Genomic DNA, 24,592 nt, shown 5'->3' with positions numbered 1-24,592 from the left:
CATTCAGCTTTCCTGCTCCTCTGATGCTGCTTGGCCTGCTGTGTTCATCCAGCTCTACACCTCATTATCTCAGATTCTCCAGTATCAGCAGTTCCTACTATCACTGTTAACTTTGTCCAGTTGCACCACCTAAGCCTCTGAGTAAGAAGGTTAAAGGTTGAAGCCTCACATCAGCACTTCAGCACCTTGTATAGCTGAAGCATGAAGCAGTACCATACTAAATATGATGTTACATTGAGGCATACATGCCTCTTTGGCTAGTTGCAAGAAATCCCATGATGATTTCCATGGACATTTATGGACTACTGCATTTGGCTTCACATCTTCATGAGAATTAATTGGCATTAAAACAATTTTAGATTTGTTGAGAAGATGGAAGACAATGTATAATACAAGTTAATTTTTTTTAAAAAATTAAATGTTTATCACTTACTTTGATCTGCACGTCCAATATTGGACATTTCTACGTTTTAAAAGCCCCCAAAGAGTTGGCGTTCACAGGTTACACAATATTTCGGTTGGTTCTATTTTATAATTAATTTTTCATGAATGGAGAATTAGTTTCTCCACATTATAGCCTTTACAAAAAAAGTAAAAGAAAACATATTGTTATCCTGAGTCGAGACAATGAACTTCTGTGCACATTCTTAACATAGTTAGCATTTAATGTAAGTTAGTCAATAGATCTAATTGTTGCCTTCCTGCTGAGTTTCTTGCTTCTGGTGACTCTTGAAGCCAATCATATAAATGGCTGCTGATACCATGGCAGGAATGGTAAATGTCATAAAACCTGCTGAGGAGTTGATAGATTTGATCCAGTTACTGAAGTAGTTTAAAGGTTTGTTACGTTTAAAATCTCAACTTTGTAATGAACATAAGAGGGCTGATTTTTTTTTTTCCTCTGTTGTTCAAGTGTTATTGGAAGGAAAACTGGATGGGGGTACCCGTTGCCAAATTGTTGTCCCAGAAACTGCTGTATTAAATTTTCTCCACTCCCAATGGTAATTTCAATCACCACATCTTCACCATGCTTTGTGCAAATATCAAGAAGAGGGAAGGATTTGGGGTCTACTCCAATTGGAGAAGAAATGGTTGTAGGGAGAGCAGTACATTTACTAATGAACAATTAGATAAATATTTGAAACAAATGATAATCTGAGCCTATGAAGAGTCTGCGGTGCAGTGATATTAGTCAAAAAAAGTGCTGGAATATGCTGAAAACTTCAAAGATTAAATTAAAATACTAGAAACAGTCAGTAGATCAAGAAATCTAACTTTGTTAAATCTTTGTGAATTCTGACAAAGGGCTATATCTAAAACATTACCATCCTGTATTTTTGGGGAATGTGCTGCTGGACTTGCTAAGTGTCACCACGTTGGGGGAAGCGATGGCCTAGTGGTATTATCACTGGATTGTTAATCCAGAGACCCAGATAATGTTCTGGGGACCTGGGTTCGAATCCCGCCACGGCAGATGGTGGAATTTGAATTCACTAAAAATATCTGGAATTAAGAATCTAATGATGACCATGAATCCATTGCCGATTGTCGGAAAAATCCATCTGGTTCACTAATGTCCTTTAGGGAAGGAAACTCCAGACCCGCAGCAATGTGGTTAACTCTTAACTGCCCTCTGAGCAATTAGGGATGGGCAATAAATGCTGCATAGCCAGTGATGTCCTCATCCTATGAATGAATAAAAAAAAAAGAACCAGACAGATTTTTAACAATTAATGAAAGTGCTATAACCAGCTTTATATCCCAGAGCCATTATTTGAACTTGAGTTCCACCAGCTGCTTTGGTGGGTTTCAGACCTACGTACCATGCCATTAGCTGGGATTACTAGTCCATTGACACGACAACTATGCCACCATTTCCCCCTCTGAGAGTATAAATGTAAAGCAGCATAACTGCTATTATGTAGGACTTTGGTAAGGTCACAGCTGGAATATTGTGTGCAGTTGATCTTCTTACATAAACAAATACACACTTGCCCTGGAACAGGACTTCCTAAAACAGGGGTCAGGATCCATTATCGGGCCATAAGCTAAAATTTTTCTATGCCGAGCTCTGCAACAATGCCAGGTTTGTAATAGCTGTGCTTGTAAGCAAACAGGCCCCAATCTCACAGGCTCCACTCCCTCAATACCTTTCCTTGCCTTCTCTTGTGTTTCTCACTGAGGGGTCAATTTCCAAGCTTCAGAATGGGGTCATAGTGGGCAAAATGTTTGGGAAGCATAGCCCTGGAGGAAGTGCAGTAAAGATTCGTTATATTTATTCCTGAGTTGTGAGGGGATTGTCCTATGAGGAGAGATTAAGTAGATTTAGTTTATATTCCCAGAGATTTAGGATAATGAGAGGATCTAAATTAAATACATAAACTTCCTCTGACTTGACGGGGATGTCAAGAAAGTGTCTCATCTCATTAAGAAATCCAAAAGATGTTGTCATACTCTCAGAAAAAGGATTTGGCCATTTGAGACTGAAATTGAGGAGAATTTGTTTCCACTTCAATGATTGTGAATCTTTGGAATTGCCTATCCTGGAAGGCTGCAGGTTTCAGTCGCTTATGTCTATTCAAAACAGAGATTGATAGATTTTTGGGTGCTAAGGGAATTATGGGATACCAGCAGATACCCAACACACTTGTCTCGAATTAGTGTGCTTATTGCAATGGCAACTGTTTAACTACAAGATTTTTATTCATTCTTTCACAGAAGACTTTAACAGAATCCAAACTTCTTACGTTACTAAAAGCTATATAAAGCTGTTCATATATAAAAATTGTCCCGCCAATATAAATAGAATTTTTTTGAGCCTGGCCTTGTGACTTGAATATACATATAAGATATGAACATCTAATTGAGAACTGTTGTAACCTTGGGTTGATAAGGCAGGTTTACTTCTAATGAGCACTATATTATTTGAAGATTCAATTTTCTTGAAATGTGCCTCTTAGTTTTAGCATGTATCATCAAAGAAAACATCTCCCCAGCGACCAATGTTGCTCCATAGCTTTCTTTGTATAGATTGAAGTTTCATAGCAGTGTTAGAGCTGTTCTTTTCTTGAGTCCAGGTTTTTGCAGTGTCATGCACATTTGAGTTAATCTAATCTTCATGTTTAGTTTTTGTATAACAAATTGCGTCAAATAATTACCCCAGTTTCATGCTGCAATTAACCAAATCCATTGTCTCATCCTCCCCTGTAATGCTGTCCCCATTCTATGCAAATTAATTCTTCCCATTGTCATCCCTCTAATGTCATTTCTATCTCATTCCTTCCTTCCAATTTCTCATGGAAATAATTTCTCCAGCTGTTGTTTCCTTTCACACATGCACACCAACATACACTGCAGTATTACCAACCATTGGCAGCCAGACATGATGAGTCTAAAATAAGGCACTGCAAGTTTGTTAAGGCAGAAATGAATTGCTAGGCACAGAAAGCACTATTGTTTAACAAAAAATAGTTTTCTCTTGGGGCCAGCTGTGAAAAAGTGGAGGTAACGCTTCCTAGTGCTGTAAAGACAGTTTCATATGTTGAGCCCCACTATGTGCTTTGTGATCAGCACTTCAGTGTGCTCCATCTGTCAGACCATCTGGCTTTAGCCTTCATTCCTTTATGCACCTTTGTGTTTTTCAGGTCCATACATTCAGAGGTCCTCACTGGTGTGAATACTGTGCCAACTTTATGTGGGGTCTAATTGCTCAGGGAGTGAGATGTTCAGGTAGGGTCTTATTTTCTTGTCTACATTGAGCTATCCTTTTTTCAAAATAATTTACAAAAGCACAGATCAGTCAGCAAATATCATTGTGCGGTAATATATATCCTTTCTTCTCAATCAAGGTATGTAAACAACCATTGTTTAAGATAGCAATTTGAGCTGAGGAGGAAAGGTGAATTTAGATTTGAGTAAAACCAATGAAGTGTGTGCTATAAAAATGTTACTGCATGAAAGTGTGTTTTTAATCAGTTATTGGAAAGTTATCAGTCACTTTTAAGAAAGCTGAGCTCTTTAAATGCCAATCTTTAAATAATTCCTGGTGGAACAATATTACAAGCAACTGACTATTTTGCAGGTAGCAATGTGGAAACAGTAAAATGTAATAAGCTTTCTGTTTCATTTCACGATAGAGTAAACTCTGTCTTTGACCAATTAAGGCTAGGATGTTTCTGTATCTGTTAGTATTTCTTTTTTTCCAAAGTTGTAAAGACTACAGCGACATGTTTGTTATGACCTGTCTATCTTAACGTGCTTTTTACTCTCCTAGGTGCAGCCGTTTACATTTTAATCTGAACTGTTATGTGTTACTGTGAGAGTTAGCTCCTTGTTGATCATTTCTAAAAGTAAAAGAAGAATGACACTGATAAAATGTAGGCTTCTATTGAGTGGGCCTGAATTGTTGGACAATATGATGCCCTTGGGTTGTTGCAAGATCATTTTACCCAACAATCAATACACTCTACTGAGCCAAATCAAGATTATGAGAGATATTTGTATCTGATTAAACACTCTTCACTCTGTACACTTGTAAGTTACTGTACAAATAGTGTGAAACTCTACTTTTAGGTTTTTATTTTACATCCTAACCTTCTTTACGAGAAGACCTAATTTAAATGATTAAATTAGGGTTGTTGTCATGGGTGACTTCAACTTCCCTAATATCAACTGGAACCTCCTAAGTACAAACAGTTTGGCTGGAGCAGATTTTGTCAGGTGTGTCCAGGAAGGATTTCTGACTCAATATGTAGATAGGCCAACTAGAGGGGAGGCCATATTGGATTTAGTGTTTGGCAATGAACCAGGCCAGGTGTCAGATCTTTCAGTGGGAGAGCATTTTGGTGATAGTGATCACAACTCCCTGACCTTTACTATAGTCATGGAGAGGTACAGAAGCAGATGGTATGGGAAAATATTTAATTGAGTGGGGGTGGGGGCAGATTATCATGCTATTAGGCAAGAACTGTGGAGCATAAATTGGGAACAGATGTTCTCAGGGAAATGCACAACAGAAATGTGGAGGTTGTTTAGGGAGCACTTGCTAGGAGTACTGGATAGGTTAGTCCCACTGAGGCAAAGAAGAGATGGTAAGGTGAAGGAACCTTGGATGACGAGGCATGTGGAACATCTAGTCAAAAGGAAGAAGGAAGCTTACTTAAGGTTGAGGAAGCAAGGATCGGTCAGGGCTCTAGAAGTCTACAAGGTAGCCAGGAAGGAACTGAAGAATGGACTTAGGAGAGCTAGAAGGGGGTATGAAAAAGCCTTGGCAGGTAGGATTAAGGAAAACCCCAAGGCATTCTACACTTATGTGAGGAACAAGAGGGTGGCTAGAGTGAGGATAGGGCCAATCAGAGATAGTGGAGGAAACGTGTGTGCGGAGTCAGAGGAGGTAGGGGAGGTCCTTGATGAATACTTTGCTTCAGTATTCACCAGTGAGAGGGACCTTGATGTTTGTGAGGACACTATGAAACAGGCTGATATGCTCGAACAGGTTGATGTTAGGAAGGAGGACATGCTAAAAATTTTGAAACACATGAGGATAGATAAGTCCCCTGGGCCAGACAGGATATACCCAAGGTTTCTACGGGAAGCAAGGGAAAAGATTGCTGTGCCTTTGGCAATGATCTTTGCATGCTCACTGTCCACTGGAGTAGTACCAGATGATTGGAGGGTGAAAAATGTTATTCCCTTGTTCAAGAAAGGGAATAGGGATAATCCTGGGAATTACAGAACAGTCAGTCTTTCTTCTGTGGTGGACAAATTATTGGAGAGGATTCTGAGAGGCACTATTTATGATTATTTGGAAAAGCATAGTTTGATTAGAAATAGTCAGCATGGCTTTGTGAGGGGCAGGTCATGCCTCACAAGCCTTACTGAATTCTTTGAGGATGTGAAAAAACACATTGATGAAGGCAGAGCAGTGGATGTGGCTTATATGGATTTTAGCAAGGCATTTGATAAGGTTCCCCATGATAGGCTCACTCAGAAAGTAAGGAAGCATGGGATTCAGGGAAATTTGGCTGTCTGGATACAGAATTGGCTGTCCAATAGAAGACAGAGGGTGGTAGTAGATGGAAATGATTCAGCCTGGAGCTCAGTGACCAGTGGTGTTCCACAGGGATCTGTTCTGGGACCTCTGCTGTTTGTGATCTTTATAAATGACTTGGATGAGGAAGTGGAAGGGTGGGTTAGTAAGTTTGCCGATGACACGAAGGTTGGTGGAGTTGTGGATAGTGTGGAGGCCTGTTATAGGTTGTAACAGGACATTGACAGGATGCAGAGCTGGGCAAAGAAGTGGCAGATGGAATTCAATCTGGAAGAGTGTGAAGTGATTCATTTTGGAAGGTCAAATTTGAATGTAGAATACAGGGTTATTGGCAGGATTCTTGGCAGTGTGGAGGAACAGAGGGATCCGGGGGTCCGTGACGATAGATCCCTCAAAGTTGCTACCCAAGTTGATAGGGTTGTTAAGAAGGCATATAGTGTGTTGGCTTTCATTGGCAGGGGAATTGAGTTTAAGAGCCGCGAGGTTATGCTGCAGCTCTATAAAACCCTGGTTAGACCACACTTGGAATATTGTGTTCAGTTCTGGTCGCCTCATTATAGGAAGGATGTGGAAGCTTTAGAGAGAGTGCAGAGGAGGTTTACCAGGATGCCTGAACTGGAGGGCAGGTCTTATGAGGAAAGGTTGAGGGAGCTGGGCTTTTCTCATTGGAGCGAAGAAGGATGAGAGGTGACTTGATAGAGTTGTTCAAGATGATGAGAGGCATAGAGAGAGTGGATAGCCAGAGACTTTTTTCTCCAGGGCAGAAATGACTATTACGAGGGGGCATAATATTAAGGTGATTGGAGGAAGGTATAGGGGAGATGTCAGAGGTAGGTTCTTTACACAGAGAGTGGTGGGTATGTGGAATGCACTTCCAGTGGTGGTAGTGGAGTCAGATACATTAGGGACATTTAAGCGACTCTTGGATAGGCACGTGGATGATAATAAAATGAAGGGTATGCAGGGTAGTTTGATCTTAGAGTAGGATAATAGGTCGGCACAACATCGTGGGCCAAAGGGCCTGTACTGTGCTGTACTGTTCTATGTTTTAAAAAAAAAGGGATCTTGGTCAAAACAGTGCAGCATGAGATTGTCCTTACTGAAGGGCTACCCATGTTTTGTTTTAAAAGACAAATGTGTCATTATCAATTTATACATATGAGCATGAATAACGTCCTTCACATAATCAGTGCTCAATGCACTGAAAGAGACAACATTGATCTGATTGATGGCTTGACTAAGAAAAAACAGAAGTTCAAAATGAGCTTGAACTGGAATGGAGCAGCTTCCTCCAAGGTCTCCTTGAATTTATCCAGTGAGTAGTTTGGCCACACACAACAAGATGGTTTAACGTTCAATTGCTGGCCTTTGCTAAGTTAGTTGATCTCCGCCAAATCAGTTGTGGTGCACATGTAGCATCAGCATATCTGGCCCAACAAAGGGGCTTTTACCACAGTTCTTCATCCTATTTGCTGTTCAACAGCTCCATTGAAAATGCATGTGTGAACATTGCTTGAGAACAGTACTAGGCTCTATAGTGGGGCCCTTTTTGTCAAATTGCTTGTCAGCACTCACTGTTGAGCTCAAAAATGGCTTGGCGAGGTTACTGGAGGGCAATCGATACTGCATCAAGGAATTAGCACTGACAAAATAACAGTGCAGTTAATTAGTGAGGATAACAAAACAGCACGTGAAAGTAGCATTATCAACAAGTTAAAAATTGTAAATAAGTCAAAAGTGCATAAAAATGTTGGTTCAAAACATACTCAAGTGTTACGAGGAAGTATGTGAGGGCCGAAATACCTAGTTTATCAACATATTAACCATGGAATGCCTATATTCAAAGGCAGTTTGAGTGTGTAATTTATTACTTATAAGTTATCTGAACATAATGACTTTTTTTCTGTATTCAGTTTGTAGTTTCACCAATTTGGTGGTGAGAACCAGTTGTACAGTGCACCAACACAAACTGTCAGTTCTGATTACCCAGTAAGACAAGAAATACAGTGGGAATTTTAATATTTTTAAACATATATTTTATGCAGATACTTTTTTTTAATATGTGGTCATTGCTGCTTGTGGTAGAAAGATTATGCTTTTAGAATAATCTGTCACTGTAGATTTGTTCGACCGAATATCGCTTGTTACAATAACCTACTGGATTTAAGGTAGTTTTTTTGCAATAACATAATGTAGTTGCAACAGTCACTTGAAAATTACAAACATGACAGAGGCTGAATGGTCTACTACTGCTTCTATTTCATGTGCTCCCAAAAAAAAGTTGGAGACTGTTAAAAAATTCAAAATCAAAATAACTTGCTTTTACTATCTCTGTCTCTTTTATCCCCTTCTCCCATAATCTTAGTTGTATTCCCCAGGCTGTATTTTGTTTTTTTGCACATCTAATCTAATTTACCTTTCTTGTTTCTCACTTCCAAGCTTGTGATCTGTGTGTAAAGATTTTTCAATTTGGTTGGTTGGTGAGACTTTTTGTCAGTGCCCCTGCTTGCCAATCCCCTCTAGGGGGCACTGTACTGGAATGGATGCCAAATAAGGAAATTTGCATGGATAAGGTCAGAAATCACACAATACCAAATTATAGTCCAACAGGTTGATTTCAAAACACAAGCTTTCGGAGCCTCAGTACTCTTTCAGGTGTCAGTGACAGAGGTAGAATCAGACACAGAATTTATAAGTAAAAGATCAAAGGTTCACACCGTTGATAAGGATGTATCAAACAAACCTAAAATGCTGTTAAATCAGCATTAATCAGTTAGAAGGTTTTAATTGATTAATATATATATATATGTAAATTCCTGAATTCCTTTCAAGTCACGGTCCTTCGAGAACTAAAGGTTTTATCAGTGTAAAGAAGAGGTGACATTTTAGGTCAGACAAATGCATGTTAGGTGTGAGACCTTGTTTAGAATCTGTTTGTTTTAGTTTGGAGTCAAACTGGTTTTATTTCTAAAGTAGGCATTTAAAAAATGCCACGTTGACTGACTGTTTATAAATTGTGTCCTTTTTGAACAAAATAAAATGTATCTGCAAATACGAATTCACCCCGTAGATTCACATCACATCTTTGAGCAGCTGACAGTGGGCACTATTCCTTGGCCACTGATAGCAATGTCTAGCCCCTTGTGTTTTTCTCTTTCAGATCTGGTCTGTCATGTGTTTTCAGCATTTTCTGGTTTTATATCAGTTTACCGGCATTTCCAATTTTCCCTATTGTTCATCTGAAGCAAGTTCTACTTCTGCTTCTTTTGAATCAAAGGTTTCAAGACCAGTATTGCTCAAAAATGGAGTTCAGCATTTAAATACCCTAATTTTTAGGCCCGAAACGTCAGCCTTTCTGCTCCTGTGATGCTGCTTGGCCTGCTGTGTTCATCCAGCCCTGCACCTTGTTGTCTCTAATTATATGGAAACTGCTTACATGTCTGTTAACTAAAAGCTCTACTAACAAGTTACCAGACACACAGACCTGTTGGCTCTAGCATAACCCGACATTGGCAATTGAGATGCAAATGATGTATTTAGATTACAGAAAACACACAAAATTTAGTAGTAAGGTGTGCTTTGATTAAAAATATTGCTTAAGATCTTAATCAAAACAGATAAGTCTGAGTGCATTATGTATGACAATATAAATTCATGCTTCAATGTTCAATTGAAACAAGTCAAACACGTTTTATCTTATTATGCTAATACAAAAAAGTAGTTCAAAATCATATAACTTTCCTTTGAAATGGAGAATGGGCACAGTAACAAAAATGACATTTTAATATTTCCCTAACCACCCTCAACCCTCCCCCAACTGGCTCCACTCACAAGATGACAGGAAAATGTCACTCATTCATGAGTGAGACAGGTTTTATAGATTTAGAGAATGAATATCATCCCTTAGTTGAGGAGGAGAGTTGAGAAAACATGCTGTTTGAGGTTGTATTTTATTGAACTATATGAGTTCTGTGTCAGGGACTCAACGAAAGTTCTCAGATGAGTTGGAAATTTCCATGCTGTTAGAATTCAGTTATCTACTGAATCCAATGACTTCCTAAATGTTGGGTTCAGAGCTGTGGGAAAGTCCTAAGAGCTGTGGGAGTCAGTATAACCCTAGTGCCATTAATTGTTCAGTACACCTGAGAGTAGGAGTTGGAAAGTCCATGAATTGAATATTCTTGATGCAGTTGATTATGATGTGATCAAGGTAAAAGAAAGTGCTGGTCCTAGCTTGGTGACTGTAGTTATCAGTGAAAAACTGGAGTTGTGTCTGTGTGTAAGTATTGGAGAGCAGTTCCTGGAGTCCAGGAGAATGTAGATCTTGGAAAACTTGAGCAGTCATTGCAGTCCAGGTTAGAACAGCTTTTGAGAAGGAGTGGGCTAGACAGAGTAGATAGGGTGAAGCTGCATCCATCATAAAGGTAACAGGAATGAGACAGCATAGATTTAAAGTCATATGCAAAGAAGTAAAGGTGATGTGAGAAAAAGGTTTTTCACACAGTGAGTAGTTAGGGTATTGAATGCACTGCCTGGAAATACGGTGGAGACAGGGTCAATTAAAGCACTTGAGGACGTTGGATGATTATTAGGATAGAAATAGTGTACAAAGATTCGGGGTAAAGGCAGGAGATTGGCACTAGGAAATGATGGTTACTTAAACAGCTGGTGCAGGCACGGTGAGCCAAATGACCTTCTCTGTGCCATTACAGTTCTGAGGTGAAAGAAAGTAAGTGTTGGAACGGTAAAAAATATGGAAATTTTGCTTAGTTAGAAGAGTAACAGAACAAATATCTTGCTCTGGATTTGGCATGCTTCTGAGCAGGAGAAAGAACACAAATATCTTGCTAAATTCATTGCTTTTGTACAGAGCCATGATCAAAACATCGATATTTCATCAAGTTATGAAATAGCCAATTTCTGGTAAGATTGAACATGATGTATAAGTGTCATTTTTGGCAAGTTTCATGGAGGGTATATCTGCGTGCGATATAATAGGCTTTTTCATGCTATCTTTCCAAACTCACTTCATTATCTATGCACCACACCTCTACAGCAGCCCAACTTGTCGTATTCTCCCACTTGCTACAGACAGACATATTCACCACTGCCAGGATATCCTGCAATCCCTGCTTTTGCGTCTTTAAAGCCCAGCAGTGCACCCAGTCAAGTGTGGCAGTCCGGAGTTGCCCTTCACCATGCACGTAGTGGGAGAGCAACCACAAACCAGTGCTTCTCACAGCACAAAGGTGATATACCTGACACTTCTTTGCACATACAAGAGTACAGTTTTACATCTATCTCTGTTTAAGAACTAATCCAAACAATTTACCAGTCATTAGCCATATCCCTTCTTACAACTCTGTCTTACTACATTTTCCCCAATGCTCAATGTAGCCCATCATCTTCTCATTGGTCAATGGTGAACCATCGCATTTCAAAAAAGCCTTCATATAGTTCAAAACATTCAATTTTATTCATCAAAACTGAAGCAAACAATAAAAAAAACATATGGAAACTGACACAGGGACAGAAAAGACTGCTTGCCTTTCAAGCAATAATTTTGCAGTCAATAATGACCATTGCATCCAGGACTCGTCTACTGGAACTGGACATCAAGTAAACCCCACCTGGTGTAATGCCTCACTGGGGTAGCGTGCTGGAAATCAAGCACTATCGTTCCTGGAGTTGTCATAAAAGTTGAACTTTTAAAAGAAATGTATAAAATCCCCATATTGCCTGCATTTCAGACCGTGTTGATAGAAAGCATGTACAGGTTTCTGTACTTAAAAGAATCATTGTTTAGTACAGATCATGAGATTCTAGCAACAGGTAAACAAACTAAATTAATTTGAATCAACTCTACAAATTTGAAACTCTAAACTCCCCCTTACCTACACGTACATACAGACATGAACAAGGAAAACCAATTTTCCCTCTGCCCATGTGGAAAAAATAGTTCTGTAATCTTTGTTCACCAGATGTTTTGGGTTGATTCTTGCTGATTCGAAGGTTTCTCCTGAGCCTTCCTTTTTCTGAGTGTTTCCACTGGTTTGCAAAAGACACAGTGTGGCTGGCTCACTTATGAGAGATTTGTGACATATCCAGTTCAAAGTCACAATTTGCAGCTTCTGCTGAAGTAAAGATAGGCTAGTTTTCTTCAAGTTGAAAGTAGCTTGCTGCAGAGAACTGAGTAAGTATTTTTGGCCGCTGCAAATCTTTTGGTTTCTCAGCCAGCCTGACCAGCTTCTGTCTGTCTTTTTCACAGCCCAAGCTGTTCAGCTACCCAACAACCAATCACATGGTTGTTAGCAGGCAGAGGATAACTGGTTTCTAGTCCAGAAATCAACCAGCTTCACTGACACAACCTGTCAACTTTCATTGCTGGAACTCACAGCTACTCAAATCTCTCACTTTCAAAACATACAGGCATCATTTTTTTTTCATTTCAGACAACAATTTAAAAAAAAAATACAACAATAAAAATATGTTCTTTACACTGGCTTGTTGCACTTGACCATGCTGTGCTCTTTCATATTGATGGTGATGTTCCTCGGGTTCAGTGACCTCAGTATCCTCCTCAGAAGACTGCTGCTGCTCTCCCGGTGCTGCAACATCCATCACATTCCCTCTCTGCTTACTCCAGCTGTGCAGAGCTGGGATTACGTGGCAGCCTCCTCCTTCTGAAGTGCACTGTACGTTCTATTCCAACCTCAGGCCCCCCAGTCGAATCCACGCATTGGAAACTCAAACTCTGAAGGCCTATCATCTGCTCTACCATGGTCCTGGTTAAAGAATGGGCTAAATTGTACTTAGGCTCTGCCTCAGCCTGGGAGGTGCCTAACAGAGACATCAACCATGGTCGCACAGGCGAGCCCTTGTATCCCAGTAGCATCCTTGTATTACATTGAGCCCTTGAAACAAACCAGGAACATAGGGGTTCTCAAGGATATAGGTATCATGGCAGATCCCAGAGTGATGATCCCACATAAATTGCATATTGATGGAATGACACATTTTTCTATTGATAAAGTCAACAGTGTTATGATATGATGCTCTCAATGCAGTGTGTACCCACACTTGAGGAAATTAGCTATGTTGCCAAAGCCTACAGCCTTGGTGATGGCATTGAACTCCTCATGATGACTGATGTCATCAAGATGGCAGCACAGGTAGGGCTCGTTGGCCATGACCGCTTTTCCTTTTTCTTGTTTTTTCTTTACTCTATGCCTACTTCCATTTACTATCATTGGCAGCGAGGCAGTGGAAGAGGGATGGAAGCACAGGCATTATCGATGATGAGATAACAAGGTGTAGAGCTGGATGAACACAGCAGGCCAAGCAGCATCAGAGGAGCAGGAAGGCTGACGTTTCGGGCCTAGACCCTTCTTCAGAAATGCGGGAGGGGAAGGGGGTTCTGAAATAAATAGGGAGAGAGGGGGAGGCGGATAGAAGATGGATAGAGGAGATGATAGGTGGAGAGGAGACAGACAGGTCAAAGAGGCGGGAATGGAGCCAGTAAAGGTGAGTGTAGGTGGGGAGTTAGGGAGGAGATAGGTCAGTCCAGGGAGGATGGACAGGTCAAGGCGGCGGGATGAGGTTAGTAGGTAGGAGATGGGGGTGGGGCTTGAGATGGGAGGAGGGGATAGGTGGGAGGAACAACAGGTTAGGGAGGCAGAACAGGTTAGGGAGGCGGGGACAAGCTGGGCTGGTTTTGGGATGTGGTAGGGGGAGGGGAGATTTTGAAGCTTGTGAAGTCCACACTGATACCATTGGGCTGCAGGGTTCCCAAGCGGAATATGAGGTGCTGTTCCTGCAGCCTTTGGGTGGCATTGTTGTGGCACTGCAGGAGGCCCAGGATGGACATGTCTGAGAAATGGGAGGGGGAGTTGAAATGATTCGCAACTGGGAGGTGCAGTTGTTTAGTGCGAACCGAGTGTAAGTGTTCTGCAAAGCGGTCCTCCCCGATGTAGAGGAGGCCACAACAGGAACAGCGGATACAGTATACCACATTAGCAGATGTGCAGGTGAACATCTGCATGATGTGGAAAGTCTTCTTGGGGCCTGGGATGGGAGTGAGGGGGAGGTGCAGGGGCAGGTGTAGCACTTCCTGCGGTTGCAGGGAAAAGTGCCGGGTGTGGCAGGGCTGGAGGGGAGTGTGGAGCGGACAAGGGAGTCCCGGAGAGAGTGGTCCCTCTGGACAGCAGATAAGGGTGGGGAGGGAAAAACGTCTTTGGTGGTGGGGTCGGATTGCAGATGGCGGAAGTGTCGGAGGGTGATGCATTGGATCCGGAGGTTGGTGGGGTGGTACGTGAGGACGAGTGGGATTCTGTTTTGGTTGTTATTGTGGGGAGGGGGTGTGAGGGATGAGTTGCGGGAAATGCGGGAGACACAGTCGAGGGCGCTCTCAACCACTGACGGGGGGAAGTTGCGGTCCTTGAAAAACGAGGACATCTGAGATATACAGGAGTGGAATGCCTCATCCTGGGAGCAGATGCGGCAGAAGCGAAGGAATTGGGAATAGGGGGTGGCATTTTTGCAGGAAGGTGGGTGGGAGGAGGTGTATTCTAGGTAGCTATGGGAGTCGGTGGGCTTGAAATGGATATCAGTTTCCAGGTGGTTGCCAGAGATGGAAATAGGGAGGTCCAGGAAGGAGAGGGAGGTATCAGAGATGGTCCAGGTGAACTTAAGGTTGGGGTGGATGGTGTTGGTGAAGTGGATGAACTGTTCGAGCTTCTCGTGGGAGCACGAGGCAGCGCCGATACAGTCATCAATGTAATGGAGGAAGAGGTGGGGTTTAGGGCCAGTGTAGCTACGGAAGAGGGATTGTCCAGCCCCACCACACCCAGCACTTTTCCCTGCAACCGCAGGAAGTGTTACACCTGCCCCTATACCTCCCCCCTCACCCTCCTCTGATGCGGCTTGGCCTGCTGTGTTCATCCAGCTCTACACCTTGTTATCTCAGATTCTCCAGCATCTGCAGTTCCTACTATCTCTGAAACATTATCGATGATGAGCTGGCTCAGGACTGATGACTGTCTTTAAGCTATATCTTTCTACTGTTTTCTTTGTTTAAAACTATTCAAATGGTGCTGGATTGTGGCAACAGTGGAGAAGCTTTTCACTATATTTTACTGTTTTTCTCACTGTAAAATACACTTGACAATAAAATCAATCAATCACTCATTCATTCCTTGGAGACACTGAGATGAAACGGTGTGATCTGGCACAAATTGTATCGGTAACAGTCTTGATGCATTTGTTAGTCGAGGCTGAGAGATTCCACACAAGTGCCAAGGTGATCCGTGGAAGGACCCAGTTGCACAAAGGTTTAGAGCAGTTGTTAGCTCGATGGCCACAGGTCCCACTACAGCAATTGACATAGTTCTGTGACAGTGTCCCAGGGCATCCTCTGCCTGTGGCGACACTGTGCCTGACTCATCTGGAGGAAATGGTGTCAAGGACAGAAGACTGGGCCTTCTGTACATCCTGCCTCCTGTGAGGGGCCCTTCAGCTTTGACCTCCTCTTGTGGAGACTCTTCAGTAGATGTGGAGATTGCTGCTGGACTGACTGGTGCATCTGTTCTATCACCTCCTTTGTGCCTTCATTGCATCACAGCAGTAGTGATGATAACCCCATCAGTTATGTTTGCATTGAACCTGTGTGGGGAATGTAAGAAATGGACCAGGTCCTCAGTAAAGTGAGCAGTCAGCATTTGTACCACTCGCAAATGATGGTTTAGCATACACCTCTCTACAGTAGGCCATAGATATTCTGACAAGGAGGGTCATGGGATGCCTCTACATTTAGGTTTTATAGGGGACTTTATTCCATGTTGCAAAGAGACTGTTGAAGATCATAGGTACTAGATCAGATAAAGTCACCATAGTCCCAGAAGGCCATAGGGCTGCTCTCTCATAAGAGAGAGACAACTGGTGGTGGTTTAACCTGAAGATCGGCGCACCTCAGACAAGGTGAGAGGTTTAAAAAGTGGGACCTTGATGGTAACCACAGCTAGTGCAGGAAATGAACCCATGCTGTTATCCTGCATTGCAAACCAGCCATTTAGTCAACTAAACTAACCGACTCCCTGCGCTCTACTTACTATAAGTGCTATAGAAATATTGACACCCTCTCCTCCCAGCCCCACATCATATAAGAACATTTTTGTGAACACTTGCAGCTCAAGGTGAGACGGAATCAGTTCCATGCCCCTTGGTAGCCTTCAAGATCTTGCTGTCTCTTTGTGCTTTGTGACCTGCATGGGGTTTTTTTAAAATTACCTGTGATTATTTCTTTTCACGGAGAGGACTGTCTTCAGTCTGCATTGATCAGTAACGTAGTCAAAATTGGTTGTGAACAGCATTTGCATCACACAAACCTGTACGCTGCATGCATTTCACACGCACAATTGAATTAACTCTAATCTGTACTGCAAAAATGCCTGATTAATGCAATTGCCACTGAGAAGCCTCACTAACTCATAAGTGGAACTTGTGCTCAGACAGACACATTAACCTTTGAAACCTGCAAATTCATCCAACAATTGGGGCTACTCAATATATACCTGACCAGGTAGTGCCAGACCTGTTGAGTTTTTCCAGCAATTTCCACTTTTGTTTCTGATTTCCAACATCTGTTGTACTTTGATTTTTTTTACTCTAAAAAGCATGATGAGAAGGGAGATATGAACAAACCGACCTCCTTGAATCGGTTGGATGGTTGACATTGTTGTTGGTTTCCATATGAGGTTTCCTGTGCATGGGCGGAACTCAAACTCCTACTTATCTTCATACACAGACCTTTCTCCTCCTCAAGTAAAGCATCCAATTGTGGCTTAAATAAAAAGGCTGACTACCAGCGCAATCATAGCCTGTTGTGGATTTGAAAGAGAGTGTCAATTAATATAAAGAGTATATACAAAAATGAGAGCCTGGATTTTCTGATGGCCAGATAGCTCTTTCTGCAGCACAGACACGGCATGCACATCATGGCCCTGCAGAAACGCGAATGTAGCAGATTCCAAGGGAAATACCCAGGAAATGAAAGATTCCCAATGGTTCCCTCCAGAAGTCTCCATATAAATCAGAGAATTTGGAGCGTTCCACTGCAGTTAATAGTTCCCCAGGAAAAGTTAGACTAGGCTTTTAATTGTCGAATCCTTGGTAACTATTAAACTGACTTTTCCCCCACCCCGCCCCCTCAATCCAAACTTGTTCATACCCCAAACTAAACCTCCCTCAGAGCCTTTACCCACCCTATGACCCTGACCTAACACCCCTTTTCTCTCACTACGATAGCCAACACCTTTCTCCTCCTGGGAGCTGAGATAACCTTTTAGCCTGGGACCTGAAAATACCCCTCCCTCCCAGGAGCTGACAGCTGCCCTCTCCACTCCAAGACCTGACATTCAGCACACCAACGGCACTGTACACTGTACTCTCTCTCACTTAATTTAGATACTGACCTATTCACAGGAACCGTCAAAGTGGCTATCTGCGATAGGGTTAGGGTTAGCACTATGGCAACCACTACCATGACAAAGAGGGCATGGTTTGACTACCCCAACTGTTCAATACTACAGAGGAGTTGTTAGGTTTAAGGTAAACTCTGAATTTCTGCAGGAACTGTGATCAAAATCTCCTGACAGCAACAGAAAACTCTTAACAGAAAAACATATGACTAGAGTCGCAATCTGACTAGTTGGAAAATGGGGTTGTCTTTTTCACTGGACCAATTTTTGGTCTACGGTATTACAAAATGAATAATTTGTAATGAACACCAGATTTGGGTGGGGAATTTTGAGTTTCTTCAGCATTGAAGATTTCCTGTGTCCAGGTGCAAATCCATCCATTAGCCAGATTGTTAAATCAATGTGATATGTTTACATTGACTGAACACATGATAAAAATGAATAACTCCAAGAAGTTCATGGAAAAGTGTGGCAAGAATGTGACAACAGGAAGTCACATTAGACAGGAATTGCATACAGACAGGATGGTATGTGGGCATCTAGGCCAGTGTTTACTCCTCAGGTTTGGAAGGTGCTGTTGAAGGAGGCTTGTTTAGTAGCACAATGCATCTTGTAGATGGTGCACGCTGCTGTTGCTCTGAATTGGTGGCGGAGGGAGTGAATGTTGGAGGAGTTAGATGGGGTGCCAATCAAGTGGGGTACAAATTAAAACTCTAATCCTCCTTTAAATAGCCTCTTACAAATATACACAGCCAAATATTTTACATACATTACACACAAACTACATATTGTAGTGTTTTATAGCAATGGTTTATAACTGTTTATCTGTAGCTAGAGACTAGTTACTTGTGAAGAATAATAATTCTAATGGAGAACAGAAGCCTGATCCATGCTTTCTATCAAGCTTGGTCTGAAAATCAAGTAAATTGGGAAGTTTTGTGTACTTACTTAAAAGCTTTTAACTTTTGTGATGACTTCAGGAGCAACAGGGCTCAATGCGTAGTGAGTCTTGACACTACCCATTTCATATCTCTCACTCGGTTCTGGTTCATCCATGATCCCTGAATTTACTAATCCTTATTGGTTCTCAGCTTAGCAATGACACTATTTTAAAATCCAGATTTTTGTTTTCACACCTTTCCATGTCTCACTCCTCCCTATCTCTCTAACCTCCTCTCACACACAATGAAATAACACATCTCCCTGTGATATTGCCTTGCTCTAATTCTAGTTTTATTTACAGCTCCACTTTTAATCACTCTGTTGTTGGTGGCTGTACCTTCAACTGCCAAGGCTCTAAGCTCTTGAACCTCCTCTTTAACCCATTCTGCTTCTCTGTCTTTCTGTGAGGCACTCTTGGAACACATGTCTTTGACTAAGATTTTGTCATCTGCCCTTGTATATCATTATGAATTTTGATGTCAGATTTTGTTTACACATCGGTGAAATGCTTTAGATGTTTTAGTACGTTAAGGGTGTTATTCAAATGCAAGTTTTTACTAAAAACACATGGGATGAGAAATTGTAAATGTTTGTTCATGTTACTTGGATACTGAGAGTTCCCTACAACTTCAAAATGGCATCTGGGTTGCTTACACACACTTGTGATGCTGGTTATACATCAGACACTGTGTTATGAGGGTGTTAGCATTGAACAGGAAATTTCTTCTGGAAATATACCGAGAACACAGTTCATGACATCAGTCAGTACACAATGCTGACTTGACACCAGCAATGAAATTCTTGATTCCAGTACTCTAGCTGCAACTGTCACATAAATCATTGATTTCTATTGACTTTTATTTTGCTTCTACAAGTGTTTTCTACAGTGTTTCACGTTGTAGGAATAAATAGGGTTTGGGGTGGCAGATGGTGAAGAAATTTTTTTTTTTACTGACTTCGAGGCATCTGCACAAACCATTGGATGCACTGACAGGGTATTTTTCCTGAGCATACAACATGACAGTGAGAATGCACAAAGGCCACACAACATATGACAAGCTGCTGCAGGTGGGCTCTCAGCATGAGGCAGTATCTTTCCAGGCTTTCAAAGGGCAATTTTTTAAACCTGAATCTCATTGAGAGATAATGCATAAGATTTGTGTGCTCCACCAAGGATGTCCTCAATGATATCCATGATTTGCTGAGCTCACAACTGCCACCTCAGAGCAGGGCAAGGATCATATTAATGTGGCATGGCATGGATTTTCACATCTTTAAATCTATTCAGGTTGCAGCTGGAGATATTTGATGACATTTTGTAGATTTCCTTCCACTGTTGTATCAGAGGTTTGCTGCTCAAAGAAAGCTAACTGTATTTCATTGTTGCATGCAAAGAGAAGCAGGTGGAGTAAGCACATAACTCCATGATATGGGGTATAGTTGACTGTGCCTGACTTTTCATTTTCTGTATGTCAGCTCTACATTGGGACTAAAAGAGATCCTACTCGATCTCGATTCAGCTGGCATGTAGCTTTAGGCAACACACCTTGCAGGCCCAGTATTCTAGCAGCAATCTGTATTATGTGTACTTGAGACACCATGACAAACCAAAGGATGGTGACTGGGCAACAGCTGACCTTGGAGGATCACCTTGATCAAGAATGATTATAGAATGCTCAATTGCAAACTGCAGCATCACAATATGGGAGGCAGTAATTCTGCTAGGCAATACCATGAGCTGTTCATAGAATAACATGGGTAGAAGTGCATTGCTGTCTTTCTGGCAGCAGATAGCAGAATCATGCTGCACTTCCTCTATCTTGGAAATCCTAATATTCTGTTGGAGGACAGATTGCTTCTCTGCTGTGATACTGCGTGAGTCCACTGGCCCAATATTGTCCACAGCTATGATGTCAGCAGTCTGAGCTTTTCTTTACGTGCTTAAACTTTGGTGCATGTTCTTCTGGAAGCTGGTGACCATGACTGTGAAATTGTGAGATGATATATCATCTTAATCACTGTCTTCTTGCTCTTCCTCCATTGCTTGATCTGTAAGGAGAAAGACTAAAAGTAAGGTTATGATTTGGTGGGTTGGGGAGGGTTGGCAGAGGTGGTGTTATAAGGAACAAGTTGCATGCTAAGGTCAGCCACAACTTACAAGTTGGAAGAGATTGTGATTTGAGGGGTAAGAGAGAGAGTGCAGATTATGTATGAGCATACAATTATCTTTGATTAGTTACAGCCCCATTACTAATCATGGTCTCAACAGTGTCTGCCTCATTAACAATCACCACAATCTCCTTCAGTTAACAGTATGTAGGCACTCATGCTCCTGTCCAATTACCTCCTGTTGCCTGTGATTATGAGCCACCATAGTCTGCAAAATGGAGAGAGATATGTCAGTGAGTATTGTTCGGTATGTTTAGATGATGTGGCTGTAACAGCTGAGCAGCTGACAGCGCATACAAACTGCGTGTGCCAATTACAGCAATGTTGTCAGTAGGGGTTCAGTGTGTGAGATACCATAGTGCATATGTATAATGATTCCTATGTATGATTCCTAATTGATAGAGATTGTTGCTGATGAGTAAAGGAGGGTGTGGTGAAGTGAGCAGTTTGAGGGTAGTGATGCAGTTGATAGAATTTGGCATTTCAAGATGTATTAATTGATCTTGTGATCATAAGAAATAGGAACAGGATTAGGCCATTTGGCGCCTTGAACCTGCTCCACCATTTAATAGGGTCATGCTGATCCAACACTCCTCAAGTTCACTTTCCTGTCTTTTCCCCATAACCCTTGATGCCATTACTGATCAGAAATCTACCCATACGTAAGAAATCTGCCCCACAGCTCACTGTGGCAATAAGTTCCAAAGACACTCAACCTGATGCCCCTTTATCCTGACACTATGCTGTCTGGTCCTAGACTCTCCCATGAAGGGAAACATCCTGTCAGCATTTACTCTGTCGAGCCCTTTAAGAATCCTATATGTTTAAGTAGATCACCTCTCATTCTTCTAATTTCCAATGAATAGATTCCCAGCCTGTTTAACATTTGATCATAAGACAATCCCTTTATAGTGGAATCATCCTAGTGAACCTTCTCTGAACTGCCTCCAATGATATTTTACCTTTCCTTGTAAAAGGAATCATTGAACTTTTTGCAGTGCTTCCTTCATCCATGTTCTTAGAGCATGACTGTTGGTATTGACCATGGCTATTCTTTTACATTGGCCTTTGAGCATGGAGGATCCCCTTGCAAATTAAAAACATCTTTCCTTTGTCCACCTCCTTCATCAAGGTGTCCATGTAATATCTGAAAACCTAGGAATCATTTTCTCTTGTAATGCAACACTTTTCAAAGTTTCCCAGATTTGAATCTCTTCCTACATAATTTCAGCACCTGCTCCAGTCACAATATGCCTTTCCTTTAGGTACATAAGAACCAGGAGCAAAAGTAGGTACAGGTAGTCCTGCTATAACACGTGTTTCATCAATGCAAATTGGCTGTAACGCGATTGATGTATAGTGGATGTTGTTTGGATAACACAAACTTTCTGCTGTACAGATATAGTGGTTGTCTGTAGCAATTTCCCTATAACGCAGTTTTCTATGGCAATTTTCTATAGCATGAGGTCAAGCAAGAACGCAACTATCGCACTATAGGAGAACTACCTGCAGTTCATCCCCTTGATACAATTATGGCTGATCTCATCTTGGCCTCAACTCCACTTTCCTGCCCGCTGTCCATAATTTTTCAACACGCTAATAATGAAAATTTGTCTATCTCCTCCTTAAAATTTACTCATTGTCCCAGCATCCACCACATTCTGAGGTAGTGAATTCAACAGATTCACAGCCCTTTGAGAGAAGCAATTTTTCCTCATCTCTGTTTTAAATCTACTACTCATTATCCTAAAGCTATGCCCTCTCATTCTAGATTGCCCCATGTGAGGAAACATCCTTTCGACGTCTACTTGTCAATCCCTTTAGCACTTTGTATAACTAAATTAAACTTCTTCTCATTCTTCTAAACTCCAGAGAGTACAGGCCTAAACTGCTCGCTCACTCTTCATAAGACAAAAGCTCTCATGCCTGGAATCAATCTAGTAAACTTCCTCAGAACTGCCTCCAATGCAACTACCATCCCTCCTTAAGGGGACCAAAATTGTACCCAATACTCCAGATGTGAACTCTACTAATGCTTTATACAGTTGTAGTAACACTTCCCTACTTTTATAATCTATTCCTTTAATAATAAATGCCAGAGTTCCATTTGCCTACCTTATTACCTGCTTTACCTACACTAGTTTTCTGGGATTCATGCACAAGGACACCCAGAACAGTGCACCAAAACACTGTGAAGTTTCTTTCCATTTAGATAATATGTTACCTTTATGTTCCTCTCAGCAAAATGGATAACATCACACTTCCCACATTACACTTCATCTGCCAATTTTAAAAGTTGTTTAAGAGGATAGCTTGTACATATGGGGATTCTATAATCAATCATTTGTGTATTGCTTTTCATTGTTTTCATTCAATGCTGGTTATATCTTTTGTAAGCAGTGTTGTATCAAGCAACCCACAGAACTGCTTTCCTTGCCAAGTGAAACTTACCTGAAATGAAAGTTTTTTTTTAAATTGTATAAACCAGTGAAACTTGAAGATTTGAGGATTGCCCACAGTTGTTCTTTATATGAGCCAAAAAATGTAAGCATACCACAATTTTCCAGTAACATGTCAGAGATCATTGGTTAGAAACAAAACAATGTGAATGACAAAATTCTTTCACTTTCTACTCCCTTTGTCAATTTTGAAATAATTATTTTTTTTGCCATTGACTCATGAAGGAGGCATTAAGAACATGTGTAAGACTTTTGCCTTTATTTGAAACCATCTTTTCTAATACAGAAACAATAACACCATATAAATGAATGTGTAAGTCGCAACTCTGACGATACGTTACAACCCAGTTACAGTTGTCTTTAATTTGAACAGAATATTTTAAATTGAAGTAAACAAGTTTATAATGGCTAACCATGTTCTAACAATTGCCAAAAATACTGTAAAAAAGGACTACATGTATGTTGATAGCTTTTAACTTAATACTAATCCAAAACTACAGAAGTAATTTCTTTAAACAATTTAAAATAAGTGAAAAGAATTGTGTTTATTGCCTTTTCCTCCTCTTGCCTATTCTGTAATTTTCTAAAAAGTTATTGCTACTTGACTTTTGATTTGTCTTTTTTTTATAAATGGAAACCTTTCCTTACTATTGCTTCCTCCAGGCATACACCATTCATTTAAGAATTTCAAGTGACTTGCACAGAGTTAGTTTGCCTTAAGCAGGCCAGTACTAAAATTGTAATTTGCTGGGGTGTGATCTGTTACAGTGATGTTATACTTGAACAAACATTTAGAAAAACTATACATTTGTGATTGACATTGCACTAATTATATTTCTGAGCCATATAACAAGAGCACTGCATAATTATACTCCTGTTGGTTTTTGTTCCAGACTGTGGACTGAATGTACATAAGCAGTGTTCAAAATTTGTACCCAATGACTGTCAGCCTGACCTCAAGAGAATCAAGAAGGTGTACAGTTGTGACTTGACAACTCTTGTAAAAGCACACAATACCCAGCGGCCAATGGTGGTGGATATGTGTATTCGAGAAATTGAAGCACGAGGTTTGAGAATACTTTTCATAGTGCTGCAAAATATGAATTTACTGTCATGTTTCCTTGCTTATAGTGTATCTAAATGTAGTAGGTGCATGTTGATTATGCCTGTCTTACATCGCCATGGAAACAGACAATCTCTCTTATATTTTAATAGATACTATCCAATCACATTTTTGTTTTTGTTATATTTTCATTCTGTAGTATCATATCATAACCACAGTGAATATAACCAGAATCCACAAAGGAGAATGATGTATGGGTAAACAGTCAGGAGGCATTGAAGGAAGGCCAGTGCCCTGCAACCAGCCAAGAAGCACCATTGAACAATTCTACTGGTTATGCATCTCAGTTTGTTGTTATTTATTGTAACTGTTGTAGAATCAAATAATAGCACAAACATATCGGAAATAATGGATGGGTTACCTTCTTTTACTACAC

At 41.0% G+C, this 24,592-nt stretch overlaps 1 protein-coding gene across 3 annotated transcripts in view; it reads left to right on the top strand.

Annotated features, from left to right (window-relative positions):
- The window catches only part of chn2 (chimerin 2), a 346,878-nt gene that overhangs the window by 311,696 nt on the left and 10,590 nt on the right, over nt 1–24,592 (top strand). For all 3 annotated transcript variants that reach the window (XM_048616382.1, XM_048616390.1, XM_020510415.2), the window contains 2 exons: nt 3,645–3,729; nt 23,987–24,160. In XM_048616382.1, the coding sequence (XP_048472339.1) occupies nt 3,645–3,729; nt 23,987–24,160 (259 nt within the window). The remainder of the gene's footprint in view (nt 1–3,644; nt 3,730–23,986; nt 24,161–24,592) is intronic.

The sequence above is a fragment of the Rhincodon typus genome, chromosome 2, assembly GCF_021869965.1.
Source record: "Rhincodon typus isolate 14 chromosome 2, sRhiTyp1.1, whole genome shotgun sequence".
NCBI lineage: Eukaryota > Metazoa > Chordata > Chondrichthyes > Orectolobiformes > Rhincodontidae > Rhincodon > Rhincodon typus.
Note: the sequence above shows the minus strand (reverse complement) of the source record. Positions and strands in the feature narration are given on the sequence as shown.